Source organism: Cervus elaphus, chromosome 24, assembly GCF_910594005.1.
Source record: "Cervus elaphus chromosome 24, mCerEla1.1, whole genome shotgun sequence".
NCBI lineage: Eukaryota > Metazoa > Chordata > Mammalia > Artiodactyla > Cervidae > Cervus > Cervus elaphus.
The window spans coordinates 22,652,513-22,666,882 of record NC_057838.1 but is presented as its reverse complement, the minus strand read 5'-3'; the positions used below and the strand labels follow the sequence as shown (position 1 = coordinate 22,666,882).

The 14,370-nt window shown below is 45.2% G+C and overlaps 1 protein-coding gene and 1 non-coding gene across 4 annotated transcripts in view; both read right to left on the bottom strand.

Moving 5' to 3' along the window:
• STAC (SH3 and cysteine rich domain) overlaps positions 1-3,161 on the bottom strand; it is a 111,913-nt gene extending 108,752 nt beyond the window's left edge. For all 3 annotated transcript variants that reach the window (XM_043886400.1, XM_043886401.1, XM_043886402.1), the window contains exon 1: positions 2,780-3,161. In XM_043886400.1, coding sequence (XP_043742335.1) covers positions 2,780-2,890 — 111 coding nt within the window. In that variant the 5' untranslated portion in view covers positions 2,891-3,161. The remainder of the gene's footprint in view (positions 1-2,779) is intronic.
• A 6,652-nt stretch (positions 3,162-9,813) lies between these two features.
• Positions 9,814-9,962, bottom strand: LOC122683371. Its single transcript, XR_006337718.1, has one exon. It is a non-coding gene; the product is annotated as a small nucleolar RNA SNORA57 (small nucleolar RNA).
• Between the last annotated feature and the right edge of the window lie 4,408 nt (positions 9,963-14,370).

Genomic DNA, 14,370 nt, shown 5'->3' with positions numbered 1-14,370 from the left:
CCCAGCAAGCACCCAGTAGATGCTTACCATTGTTCTCTCAACTGGGTAAATATAAAAAAACAATGAGAAAAGGCAAATAAACAACCAAGACATTATCAGTAATTGCCTCTGGATTGTGACTAATGGGTGATTTTTTCCTTCTCTTTTTTTTTTCAGGACTTTTCAGATTTCCACAAAGTAGTTGTTACTCTTATCAGGAGAGAAAAAAAGTTATTTTAAAAATGTAGAGTGAAATCTAATAATCAAAACAAATGAGCAAATATAACCAAACAGAAACAGACTCGTAGATACAGAGAACAAACCAGTGGTTACCAGAGGGGAGGGAGGTGGGGTGAATGAGTCAAAGAGGTTGAAGGGGATTAAGAGGTACAAGCTATTAGTTATGAAATAAGTAAGTCACAGGGTGCTATGTACAGCACAGGGAATACTGTCAATAACACTGAGTATGATGACTAACTTTGTATGATGACTAATCTAGAGAAACACTGGATCACTATGTTGTATACTTGAAACTAATACAATACTGTAAGTCAATCAGACTTTAATAAAATAAAAGAAAAAATGAATTTCAAAAGTCCTTCTTGAGAAAGGTTACTGTCCAGAAGGGCTGAACTATGCCTGTCCCACACAGTATTTTGACAAACAGATCACTTCAGAGGGGAGTAATATGGGATGACTAGCTGTCCACGTTCTCCTACCAGACACTCCAGACACTCATTGTCAGATGGAAGATCCTTGTAAATGCCAATAAACTTTCAAATGTGGCGCTCCTGGTGCAGAATGAATAGAGCTTGCCTCTGTCCCTGTTTCTTGCCATCCTGCTGTTCCCTACCACACAGCCTCCACATCGGCAGTTTAGCCCTTTTGAGAAGCATTGGCCCCTTGGAGAGTATCACAAGCACTATGCCAAAAAAATTCCACATTCAGGCACACTACTTTGCACTTAGTTTCCTGGGGTTCATGGACAACCCCCCATAGCCTGTCTCCACTGATCAAGAACACCTAAGCTGTGACAGCAAATTTAGGAATATATAAATACACATAGAGAAAAACTGACGTGTACAAGTCTGAAACCATAAGCCAGATAAATTGGTGGATAATGATGGGTATTACATATGTAGTCTTTGTTTTGCCAAAGAATTTACATTAGGGTAACTATAAATAGCAAGCCCATACAGTGTGTTTGAACCATGCTGCTATAAAATCAAATGCTAAGCCCCTTCCAGAACATACCTACTGCAGAGCAACAGGCCCAATTAAAAAAGCTGATTATTAGTTTCAGTCTTGAGTTTAGTTACATTCATTTCCAGTATTCTAGATCACCTGTGAAGTGCCCACTACCCCGTATCACTTAGGTGAATTAGGTCAATGATGCACAATGATAGAGAGCCAGTAACTTCTGATTAGAGGGGCAGTGGTCCGTGTGTGGGGGTTGTGAGACCCATTTGGAGTGAATTGTCTGTGGTGAGATGGATCCCATCTCCTTATCTCAGGAAGGAAAACAGTGAACAGGATTGAGTCCTCACACTGTACTGGATAGGTGTTAGGTCATCTCTCTATGCCTCTCAATGATTCTGGAAGGTGGGGTTTTTGTTCCTGTTTATAGTTAAGTTTTAGAAAAGTTGACACACATGTTCCAGGTCAGACATTTGCCCCCAAAATAAAGATAATGCCAAGCTTTCCATCTTGGATTAGTATCTTTGATGGTTAACTTGCAGAGGCTGGGATACTGTCCAGCCGGCAGGATCACTTAGGATGGGAGTCACTTAGCTCTGCTTGTGAGCCTGCTGATTTGTCAATGGCTTCCAGGGATGGGTGTGAAGGCAGAAAAGAAGACTCTTCTTGGCCCCATCTGACCTGCTCTCCACACTGGCATCCTCCTTTCCTTCATTCCTCCACAAGAACTGCCCCACATTCCAAAGACACCCAGGGAACCCACAAGGAGATCTGGAAAAAGAGCCAGGAGCCCTGCACTTAAAGAATCCATATAACTACAAACTCCATCTTATGGTTTTTACTCCCGACTGAGATGCCATTTGGCATCGCACAGCTAGCAGCCGCATTTTACTTGATCCTCTTCCAAGATTTCCAAACATGCGCCTGGCACCCGCGAACGTCTGGGAGTAAGTGTAACAGGGACAGAAGTGCCGCGGGCTGGTTTTGTGTATGTCAGTGTAGCTCTCACAAAAGGGAGTTTAAGTTCGAGGATTAACTTCCACGAGAGGAACATCAACTTTCTCGAGAAGGTAGCATTTCCCTAATTTTTCTGAAATCAGTGGTATCCGAGGTTAGGGATGAGTTCGGTTAGCCTAAGGGTCTCAGGCCCTTGGGATACAGGCGAACCTTTGCTGGTTCGCAAATGCCCCGGCTTTTCTGGAGGAGTGTCCTGGGCTGTCTGTCCCTCAGCCTTCAGAAGCCACCTAATACCCACACGCGCTTTAGGCACATGAAGGTTCAAGGCACAGAACAAGCACGCCACCACCACCCAGGAAAGCGATCCGAACCCGGAGCCACTGTGAACTGCGGGTGCTCGCAGGGTAGGAGCCCAGCGCAACGCCCCGGGGCCGTGCGGACAAGAAGACTGGGTCCCCAGCGACGTGGTCCAGCATCGCTAGCAGCGAGTCCTGCCGGACATTCAAGTCTCAAGGGAGTACAGTCCTTGAGAAGAACTAGGGAAGCGTCTTAGCCTCCGGCGCCAGCGCCAGTGGGGAGGAAACAAAGGTGGACAGAGAGGAAGAGGAGTGAGTTTGTGTTCTCTTGGGGCAAGCGTGCGCGGTACCTTGGATTCCTGACTGCCGGTGGATGCAGGAGAGGGCGGCTGCTCGGCGCTCGCCGTCTCCTTGGGCAGCCCGTCCACGCCGTCCTCGCGGGCGCCGCTCGGGGGGATCATCGTGGCGGCGCGGGAACGGTGTTGGGCTCCCGGAGGAACAGCGAGGCTCGCCTCCCGCTGGAGCGCCCTCCCCGCCGCGCGCAGGCTCGCTCAGCTTCTGAGGCCGGGGACTCCCATCCTCGCCGAGGCGCCGCCGCGCCCTCCTGCGGCCTCGCCCCCGCCCCGGCCCTGCCCACCTCCCCGGCACCCGCCCGGGCTGGGGGAGAGCGCGCCCGCCCCGCCGCGCCCGCGGCCACCTCGGCGACGACCGCACAGTCGTGACTGCCGCTCGGGCGCGGGCGAGTGGGCTCCGGCTGACCCGCTCGCCGGAGGAGGGTGGGTGGGGGCGGGTGGCTCCGGGGCGGGGCTGCGCGGGCCCCGGCGGGGAACCAGAGGGGGCCGCGCCCTAGGGAGGCCCTGCGACCAGGCTGGGCGAGTTCGGGTGCTCGGCACGGTCCCGGGATGCTTTAGGAGGTAGAAGGAAAATTCAGACCAAAGCCCAAACGAATGATCCAGCGGGAGGGACCACCTGCAGCAACTCCCTCCTTCTGCACCCAGAGAAACTGCGACTCTCAGGGAGCCGGGATCCGGTGACTTAGCCAAGTTATTTATAGGGTTCAGTGACGGAGGAAGCAAACAGAGCTGGGGTTTCCTGGCCTGAGGGCGCTCCTCTTTCCTCGGTTCAGCTTTGGACTTAAGCAGAGAGATACTGCAAAACGTGGATGTGCCCTAGTTTGGTTGGGTTAAGCCGGTCACACTTTTTACGTCTTTATTCCTCAGAGCCACCCTATTAGGCTAGGTGTTATTAACATCGTTCTCATCTAGAGATGAGAAAACCAGGAGAGTAACTAATTTGCTCTAAGTGGCTGAGCTGTAAGTGGTGGAGCTGGGATTTGAACCCATTTTGGCTTCAAAATCCATGCTTTTTGAACTGTGGAGCCTCAAATCCAGGCCAGATCTTCTCAGCTGTGGAGTAAGTGGGCATTGCAAGATAGTAAGAATATCAGGGCTGTTTGCGGAGGGGCAAACCAGTGTGCCATAGATCTTTTGGAAACAGAGAGATGGTCCCATGGAATTAAGGGGCAGAAGGACCTGGTACCTTTTGAAGAAAAACCTCAATGTGCAGGGAAGGAAATACGTCTGGATATTTAAGTCACACCCCCTCCCATACAAAACTGCTCAATTTTCCCACAGGAAACTATAAACTCATGCTCAGATTTTATTTATTAACTATAAATGTTTGTAAGGCCAGCTTCATGGTGTTACTGAACGCAAGTTCGTGTGCCCAATGCACAGTGAAGCCAAACAAACTGAAAAGTCGGAGTTTGGGGCAGAGAAAGATTTACCCCAGGGCTTTGCAAAGAGACAGGTGGCTCATGTCTCAAAACCCCCGAACTCCTCACAGGGTTTCAGCAAAGCACTTAAAAAAATAATTAGATTTATTTATTTACGGCTGTGCATTGCTGTGAGGGCTTCTCTCTAGCTGTGGTGAGTAGGGGCTACTCTCTAGTTGCAGTGCACGGAATACAGGTTCTCAGGCACGCAGGCTTCAATAGTTGATGCATGTGGGCTCAACAGTTTTGCTTTCCAGGCTCTCAGAGCACAGGCTCAGTAGCTGTGGCACATGGGTTTAGCTGTTCTATGGCATGCGGGATCTTCCCAGATCGGGGATCAAACTTGTGTTTCCTGCAGTGGCAGGCAGACTCTTTACCACTGAGCCACCAGGGAGACCCTCAGCAAAGCACTTTTAAAGGCAGCTTGAGAGAGGGGCATGGTTAGTTGTTGCAAAATTCTTGTAAGAATTCTCTATTCTTGTAGCAGTCCACACAGTTCATAATGTTCATGTAGACCTCCAACAAGGCAAATGTTATTCTCTATCCTGCAACTTTTCATCTCTGTATGGATGGACTCTTAAAGGTCAGAGCCTTGAGAATAGTCTCTCCTGTATATTTCAGCCTATAGGCAACATTCTTTTACAAAAGCAGGGCCACCAGGACTAAGCTCCTGGGCAACAGAACACAAAGATTAAAGTGAAAAGGAACAGATCTAATAGGAGCCAGTGTTTTCTTCCCTATTACAGTGGGTATACAGTCTGTGTAGTCACACAAAGGCCCTGCACTTGTGTAAATGCTCTTCTGTCACTGTCTTGAAATTCTTGATACTTTCTGAGCAAGAGGCCTTGCATTGGCATTTTGCACTGGACCCTGTAAATAATGTATTTGGTCCTGTGTGTCTGCCATAGCTTATGTCCCTTGGAAAAAAACAAACCTATTATTCTTTTCATCCTGGACATCACTTGAAAGCTTCTGTTCTAAGTGACGGCCTCTTACCTGGCAATTGGCTCTGAGAGCTCTAAATACCCCCGTGACCCTTAACCTCTTATATGACCAGGTCATATCAGCTAACCTGAATGACTATAGCTTTCTCCTCCTCCTAACACAATTCTTGTTTTCTCCATAGAGACAAAATTCTAATAGTGAAAATCACAACAGAACAGTACACAATGGCAGGAGCCGCAGAATCAACACATCTAGCATGTATTTTGTGTCAGACATTGTGCTGGACACTGATGATAGAGCAGAGAGAAAACAGATTAAGATTGTACTCCTAGGAGGTAGAACAACTGAATCTCACACACATGCACACACCCACACATACACATTTTTCATGAACTGGGATAAAGAACAGTACAGGACTCTAGTGTGTACAAGTGCAAGGTCTGACCTAGTGTGGGACCAGAGAGAGGTTTCCTGAGAAAGTCAAGCCCTCAAGTTCAAGGAAAATTCCAATCTTGTTGGGCAAGCACACTGTGGCTTACAACAAGACATTTTTCATCTTTAGATTTTTTTTTTAAGGAATTGAAGAGCAGCTATAAGATGTTATCCTTCATTTTATAAATGCTTACCTTTGATTAACACTAGTAATTCTCCAGTAGCTTAAGCTTAAATGTGGTCCCCTTGAGGGAAATGTTAAAGGAGCTAGTACATCCTTCCTCCTCACCGTACCCCCATCCTAGTAACAGAAATCTTTGGTCTGATAAATAATAGCTACCTTTCCTAGGAAACTGTGGAATTACCCATAACTGCTAAAACTAAGCAAGCCTTTCCTCATGTATCACTTTCACACAAATCCCTTTCCATCTCACATTTTGTTATTTAGCTAACTTCTTTTGTTCTTCAAAACACATCCCCAAACATTTATTCTTCTTGAAGTCTCCTTCCTTGACTCTTTTTGTCTGATTTAGGTTTCCAAACCTAAATGCTGTGTTCTCATGGCATCCTTCCCTGAATAATCAATGACAAAGTTGCCTGTCCTCCTACTGGGCTCTGAGCTCCGCTGGGGCAAGACCACGCGGTGCTCATCTTGTTTCCTCAGCCCTTGGCTGATGGGGAAAGGAAACTGCTCTTGTAGCCCTGGAGCTTTAAGATGGCCTAGCCATTTGTTACTCCAAGTGTCCTACACAATCTGAATGGAGAAAGACCGGGATGCTTCCAGAAAACAGTAGGATTTAAAATCAAACAAGCTCCTAGATAGCAAGGATTTTGCCTTCAGTGGCTTAAGAGAGGATCTTACACTGAGAGTCACGCTATCTGTGAACATGGTGTTCACTGGTTTGGGGAGGTAGGGGGTCTGTACAAAGGCTGTTAGGTCCACAGCTCCTCTCTGGGATCCGGAGTGCAGGTGGACAAAACACCACTTTGTCTGAGTCTATGGGGAGAGGGCTGCTGGCAGAAATAGGATGCCTTGAGGCCTGGGTCATAGGCCACTTCCACTTTGGGACCTAGGCTACTAGGCCTAATTCGAGCCCTGGAGTGATGAGAGGCCTCCTGTGTTGTCATGAAAGCCTGCCCTGACCTGGTCCTGAGGGGACACTGGTATGTTTAGTGGTTATGCCCAGAGGACAGTAGAGAGGACTGACGGTCTCCGTGTACTGGAGTCCGTGGGTGGTGATTCCAGAGGACACCTCGTGAAGCACTGACATCCCTGAGAAGTGGACTTTTTCAGTCTCCACGTAAGATATCCTTTCAGGACTCCTAGGTATCCTGGGGCGACACCTCAAAGAAAACTGGATGGAGGTCCTGCATTAGAAGCTGGGGTGACCAATTCAGCCATGGCTATCAAGATGACCTCATTTCTACCAGAGGTTGGGAAATTCAAGTTGCAGATAATTATCTTAAGTCTCGAGCCTGGAGCAGAACCCTGTGATTTTCATAGCTTCCCTTCATGGTCCATTTTACTCTGATTACTGGTTAAATATCAAGGGAGTAGAAGTGTGAGGTGTGCAGAAAGGCAGCTTCACAAACTTGATGCTCCCTCTCCTGGTCCATTTATTAATTCATTAATTTGTAAAGAGAGCAAAGCCCTCCTCATTATTGCATGCAACTGTGTTTTTGCAGTAACACTGATGAGCAGAAGAGTGTATAATATTACCAACCTTCTCCCATTGCTGTGCTCCAAGTGTGGATAAAGAGACTGGACTTTAATTATATGGACTTTGGCTTCTTCTAGAGCGAAAGTAAGTAAAAAGATACCATCAAGACTACTTAACTAAAACCGTCAACTTATGAAGGGTACAAAAAAGTACAAGGAGGGAATTCCCTGGAGGTCCAGTGGTTCGGACTCTGTGCTTTCACTGCCAAGGGCATGGGTTCAATCCCTGGCTGAGGAACTAGATCCCACAAGCTGTGCAGTGCAGCCAAAGGAAAGAGGATAAGGACAACAAGGGAAAGGGGAAAAGGAAGATCATCAGAATGTCCTGGGGGTGGAGAATGACAGGGGTAAAGGAGAGAGGGTCTCAATAAAGGAGTGTTTCTCAATGTCTGATGTATCTGAGTCATCATGGGTAATGGCATGTATGACTAGGGCACATGGTTAGAATTCGGTTGTTGATAATAACAACGAAACTCCGGGAGTCGGTGATGGACAGGGAGGCCTGGCGTGCTGCGATTCATGGGGTCGCAAAGAGTCGGACACGACTGAGAGACTGAACTGAACTGAACATATATTGGGCTCCTACTATGTTACAGACATTTTCTATATGAGTTCACTTAATCTCTACAGAATCATAGCAAGATAAAGAGAATTAACTTAGATTCCACAGTGAGCATGGGAACAGGATTTGAACTCAAGATTTGAACTCCTGCTTCTGGGCCAGGTTTTGGCTTTGCTCTGCTGATCCCCAAACAACATTAGAACCCAGATCTGGTGATGAGGCAGCAGGACTGAAAGGAAAGGACTAACATGAATGAAGAGCCAGAGGCCTATTAGAAGACACAGGGAGAGTCCTCCAGAGAATGAAGCATTGCTCACTCCATTCTTTTGTCTGAAGAGTAAATAATAACCGCATCTACACTTTGAAAGTGATAGCCAAGAAGTCAAGACAAAATAGGCATTCAGCCTGCGAAGGAGACACTGGGAATCCTAACATTAAGCCTTATGCCCTGGCTACTTTGTCTGAAAACCTGCCTTAAAGCCCAGAGAAATCAAGACTTTAATTTTTTATGGCTAACACAACAACAGCAGCTCCTACTGTTAATGACAGTCTGCAATTCTCACAGCAACTCTGGACTGGTCTCTCCTCAGCGCCAAAGTGAATCATTAAATTTGGAGACTCTCATTGTCAGGGTGAATAAGATCCAGCTTAAGCATCCTCACCCTGTTTTCTCTAAGTACCGATCAATGAGAATAACGGCAATGTGAAGAGTAGATAATATCTGACCAGCGCGGCTTGGCTGCATTGGAATTCATCTCCCACTGGAGGTGCTTAGACCTCATGTAGCTGCTTTCTGGTTAAAATCTGCCTCTTTTCTCTAGACAGAGCATGTGTGGGCTTCTCCTAGTTGGTTATAATCTGTGAGAAGAGGGCGGCTTGAATCTTTATTCTACATCTGGTGGAAAGGCCATGAACTTGAACTCCAAACATCCCAGCTCTTCTGCTCACAAGCAACGAGATCTTAGACGACTAATTTCCTCTCTTTCAGTCTTGGATTCCTCAAGTCCAAACAGGGATAACAATCCCTAATTCAATGGATTTCTATAAATATTAGAAGATTTATCTTTATATTTATAAATGCCTGGTCCTGATATTATTAGTCCTATGATTTTGGTCAAATATATTAGCTTTGAGTTAGGTTTTCTATTCATGACAGCCAAATGCATAGACAATATCAAAAGTGAATCTTTTCTGCATCTCCAAAATTATGAATATCTCCTTTCTGAAGAGTTTGGATTGAGCAGATACCTCGTTTCTTAAGATTTTGCCCCTTTGGTTAGTCATTAGCATTGAGCTCTGGGTATCTATTCTGAGTTCAGGCCCACAGTTTAAAAGTCCCCGAGTCCAGCTCACTCTGGCCACTTTGCTCCTCAAAAATGCCTGGTCTGCTCGGTGCTTGCCACTCTTCCCTGCAGCTGAGGAGCCCTCACCATTCCCGGTCGCCACTGGACCTTAGCACCTACCAGCTGAACACATCCTGTGTCTTCCTCTTACTTGATGTCCTTTAGAATGTCAGTTCCACGGGGTCAGAGGCTTCATCTCAACTCTTCATCACATGTCTCTGATGCTTAAGTGTTCATGTGATAGGTGCTCAGTGAATATTTGTTAAATGAATGGAAGAGAAAATGTCGGTGCTGGAGAGGAACTTGTAGGTCTAACGAAAAGCTATTTTTTAGCAAGAAAAATGGAAGCTCATAAAGGTTACATACTTACACAGAGTCAACTAGTATGTGGCACAGTGAGCCAGTGTCTGTTTATTGCTCACCAATCCCGATGGTCGTTGCATATTCAGCTTTGGAATATACAGCCAAATTACCAGTTACATATGTTTTTTCCTCCAAGTCTTCAAATTTATCATGACGTTATGCATGGAATTCCTAAAGATTCATTTCCAAAACAATAGCTTTATCATTATTCAGGCAGTTTTTTTTTTTTTTTTTTTTTTTTTGCTCTGTGTCCCGGCGCTTGAGGATAGAACCGGCGGATTGCTGGCCGCTGGTACCAAAGACATGACGCTGAGGGGGCCAGAGCCCGTTCCCTCTACCTCTGTACATCACGCGGATCGGGACTGCACGCCCGACCCCCGCCAAGAAAAGGAGGGTTCAGGCAGTTTTCAAAAAGAATAGTGAAGAAAGTAAGAACCTTCCAGAATTCCACAACCTATTGGTAATAATTATTAGCATTTTGGTAAGCCTCCTTTCTAGAAGCACAATATATATGAGTACATTTTAAATTTATATATAGTTACATAAAAATGATCTTGGGACACTAAGTGTTTTTGTAACTTCCTTTCCTTAACATGTCACAGATAGTTCTGTGTCAATAAATATATGTACATATTACCATTTTTTAATGGACATGTATTCCACTGTATAGATGCATCATGATTTATTTATGAAGGCTTGTTTATGCTTTTTGCTAGGAACTGTTAGAGGGTAATTAAACACTCATTCTCGGGACTTCCTTGGTGGTCCAGTGGTTAAGAATCTGCCTGCCAGTGCAGGGGATACAGGTTCAATCCCTGGTCTAGGAACTAAGATCCACATGCCGGGGGGCAACCGAGCCCCCGTGCCACAACTACTGAGCCCAGTGCTGCACCTCCTGAAGCCCACATCCTAGACCCCATGCTCCACAAGAGCAGCCTCCGAAATCAGAAGCCCCTGCACCACAACTAGACAGGAGCTCATGCAGCAATGAAGACCCAGTGCAGTCAAAAGTAAATACATAAAAATTAAAAGCACAGAACAAAACTCATTCTCTCTTTTATTGCCAAATGTCAGCCTGGTGAGGTAAGTACTATTAGACCCATTTTACAGGTGAGGTCATTGGAAGTCTCAGCAGCTTTATGACTCCCCCAGTGGAGACGGTAAGTGGAGAGTAGAGATTTGGGCCACATCTCCAGATTCTAAAGCTCAGGCTCCGGACATCATGTAGGCAGACCATAAACTGAGTGTGATTGCTGCTGGGTCGGAAGCCTGCACAGCACGTTGGAGAGCACAGACGGGAAGAAGGGCGCCCACCAAGTAGGGAGGGTGTTTGGGAAGCTTCTAGTGGAGTCTGAAAAGTGACTACAATTTTTGTGGAAGGAATCTGCAGCAGAATGTATAGTATAGACACAGACTTAGGAGGGTACGCAGGATCCTGTTCCAGCTTGTTACAAAACTGTTTCTTTTCTTCATGAGTAACATTTACCAATCACATAGACAATCCTCAACAAAGGGAAAGGCTAGAGAAATTCTCTGCCTAATAGTTTCAAGTACCTTTATAAATTGCCCTGGGGGGACTTAGAGCTCAGTCAGTCTGGGAGGAACAGTATTGGTCAGTCACAGAGAGAAGGAAAAAAGCCATCAAAAGGGTTTCTGGAAGGTTAAATGGGTCACGGAGTAAGAAAGGCCAGCATTCAGAGTTCTGAGACACACAGAGAATCATCACACCAGGCAACCAGGCACAGGGAGCCCTAATTCCCTCTGAAGCAGGAACCCATTCGATAGGTTCAAAACATATGTGTAACTTGCACACTGTAACCTCTAAAGGATTCAGTTCAGTTCAGTCGCTTAGTCGTGTCCGACTCTTTGAGACCCCATGAACCGCAGCACACCAGGCCTCCCTGTCCATCACCAACTCCAGGAGTCCACCCAAACCCATGTCCATTCAGTCGGTCATGCCATCCAACCATCTCATCCTCTGTCGTCCCCTTCTCTTCCTGCCCTCAATCTTTCCCAGCATCAGGGTCTTTTCAAATGAGTCAGCTCTTCATGTCAGGTGGCCAAAGTATTGGAGTTTCAGCTTCAAAGTCAGTCCTACCAATGAACACCCAGGACTGCTCTCCTTTAGAATGGACTGGTTGGATTTCCTTGCAGTCCAAGGGACTCTCAAGAGTTCTTCTCCAACACCACAGTTCAAAAGCATCAATTCTTCTGTGCTCAGCTTTCTTCATAGTCCAATTCTCACATCCATACATGACCACTGGAAAAACCATAGCCTTAACTAGACGAACCTTTGTTGGCAAAGTAATGTCTCTGCATTTTAATATGCTGTCTAGGTTGGTCATAACTTTCCTTCCAAGGAGTAAGCATCTTTTAATTTCATGGCTGCAGTCACCATCTGCAGTGATTTTGGAGCCCCCCAAAATAAAGTCAGCCACTGTTTCCGTTGTTTCCCCATCTAATTGCCATGAAGTGATGGGACCGGATGCTATGATCTTAGTTTTCTGAATGTTGAGCTTTAAGCCAACTTTTTCACTCTCCTCTTTCACTTTCATCAAGAGGCTCTTCAGTTCCTCTTCACTTTCTGCCATAAGGGTGGTGTCATCTGCATATCTGAGGTTATTGATATTTCTCCTGGCAGTCTTGATTGCAGCTTGTGCTTCCTCCAGTCCAGCGTTTCTCATGATGTACTCTGCATATAACTTAAATAAGCAGGGTGACAATATACAGCCTTGAAGTACTCCTTGTCCTATTTGGAACCAGAATATTCAATTTGTGCTCTGTTGATCATGATGTATCTTGGGTTTTTTTGTGTGTGTGTTTTAGATTTATTTTTAATTGGAGTAATATAATGTGCTTCCTGGGGCTTCCCAGGTGGCACAGCAGTAAAGAATCCACCTGCCAATGTAAGAGACACGGGTTCGATCCCTGGGTTGGGAAGATACCCTGGAGTAGGAAATGGCTACCCACTGCAGTATTCTTGCCTGGGAAATCCCAAGGACAGAGGAACCTGGCAGACTACAGTCCATGGGGTCACAGAGTTGGACACAACTGAGCCACTGAGCATACATGAATAATTGCTTTACAATACTGTGTTATGTAAGTTTCTGCTTTGACTTCCCGAGAAGTGAGCAGTAAGACTGATGTTGTAAAACACAGAATGGGAAGTCCAGCAAAAACACCTAATAGTTCCTGTTCTTTATCCATAAAGCTTTGCACTTATTTTGAAATATGTTCTAAAAGCTTGTAGAGTCATGCTGTGGGCAAATGAATCTCAAAAATTCTCTTTACAGTGTTTTCCAGGGAGGGTTTATATTACTGCTTTGTCCTTCTGCCTTTTGTAACCCTCTGTGTTCCTCTAATAACTCACTTGGCAGCCCTAAGCCATCCATCAGGCACTTGACAATTGGCCTGGAAAAGATGACTCAGGGCTTAGCTTTAAATGCCACTTTCTTCCTCCATAGCCAAGGCAGACTTAACCATAGAGCCTGGACTTAGGAAACATACCTATGTTTCATCTGTCTTTATTCTTGCAGAGATGGCCAGGAAAATGGGGATTCTGTCTCCTCAGTTAATAATGATAACTTATCTGTTGCAGGGTTTAGTGAGATGGTATCAATGGAGTTGTTATTCAATAGACTTGGAGGTGGTTGTTGTTTACACCATATTCTCCTGTTTCCTTCTTTAAATGTAAGTTGCTAAAATGTCCCATGTCTACCAAGCAATGGCTGAGAACATCGAGGAAACCCAGGCTGGCTAGTAACTCTACTGTGTGGAATCACTGAGTTCCTTAGAATGCAGTTAGAGTTGCTAATGTATACAATGAGATGAACACCAGATTTTAAGTAAGATTCCCCCCTAGTTTACCATTTGCTTATCCTCAAAGCTCCCTCCCCACCCTCCTGATATGTGAGTGACCATGTCTTGTTGCGTCTACGTCTTACATGGTCTTGGAGTAAGGAGTTATTATTCAACTTTAGATATTTGAGATAATTATAAACTAAGGTAGAGATGTTTACATAAATGAAGTCCTTATTTTATTCACTGATTTATTTATCAACAGTTGCTGAGAACTGCTATGTAGCAGGCACTTTATGGTTCCAGCATATTTCCTGACCCAAAGGAAAAATCCAGCTTTGTGAGGATAGCAGAACTGGGACAAAGAGTAACCCCTGTGTATGACCAGCAGGCTGTAGGAGCCAGAGGAAGAATGAGTTAATTCGGCTGAGAAGCAAGGGGGAAGATTCCCCAAAGGAAAGCAAAATTATCAATAACGCGGTAAGGTAACATAGTAGCTTTTCAAAAGGAGCAGAAGAAGGTCATTCTTGGCATCTTAAGATGAGTATACTTCTCTGCTTATATTTTCTGTGACTACTTTATTATTATTACTTTGAGGCTTTGAGGGGTAGTGAAGGGACCTGGAATTGTCACCATCAATTCTCGCAATTCTTTCTCATTGAATTTGTCTTAGTTATTGTCCTGATATAACCCAATTCTCACTCAAAATTCCCTTCCTTCCATGACACCCACTACGATGTTCTTAAAGCATATATCTTAGATATGTATGCATATTGGAAAAGTATGGGCAGTTAATTCATGTGTATGAGCATTTTAAATTACATAAAACATATTGCACTGTAGCATATTTCCTCTAACTTATCTTAGGAAAAACAGTTTGATTTTTAAAACCAGATTAAAAGTAAAATATGTAAAAATCATTTAAAATGGATGAAGACCCATTCTATCCTAAGACTGCCATGACTGACTTAATCCATCGTCTGTGAATGGTTAGGTTGTTTGCA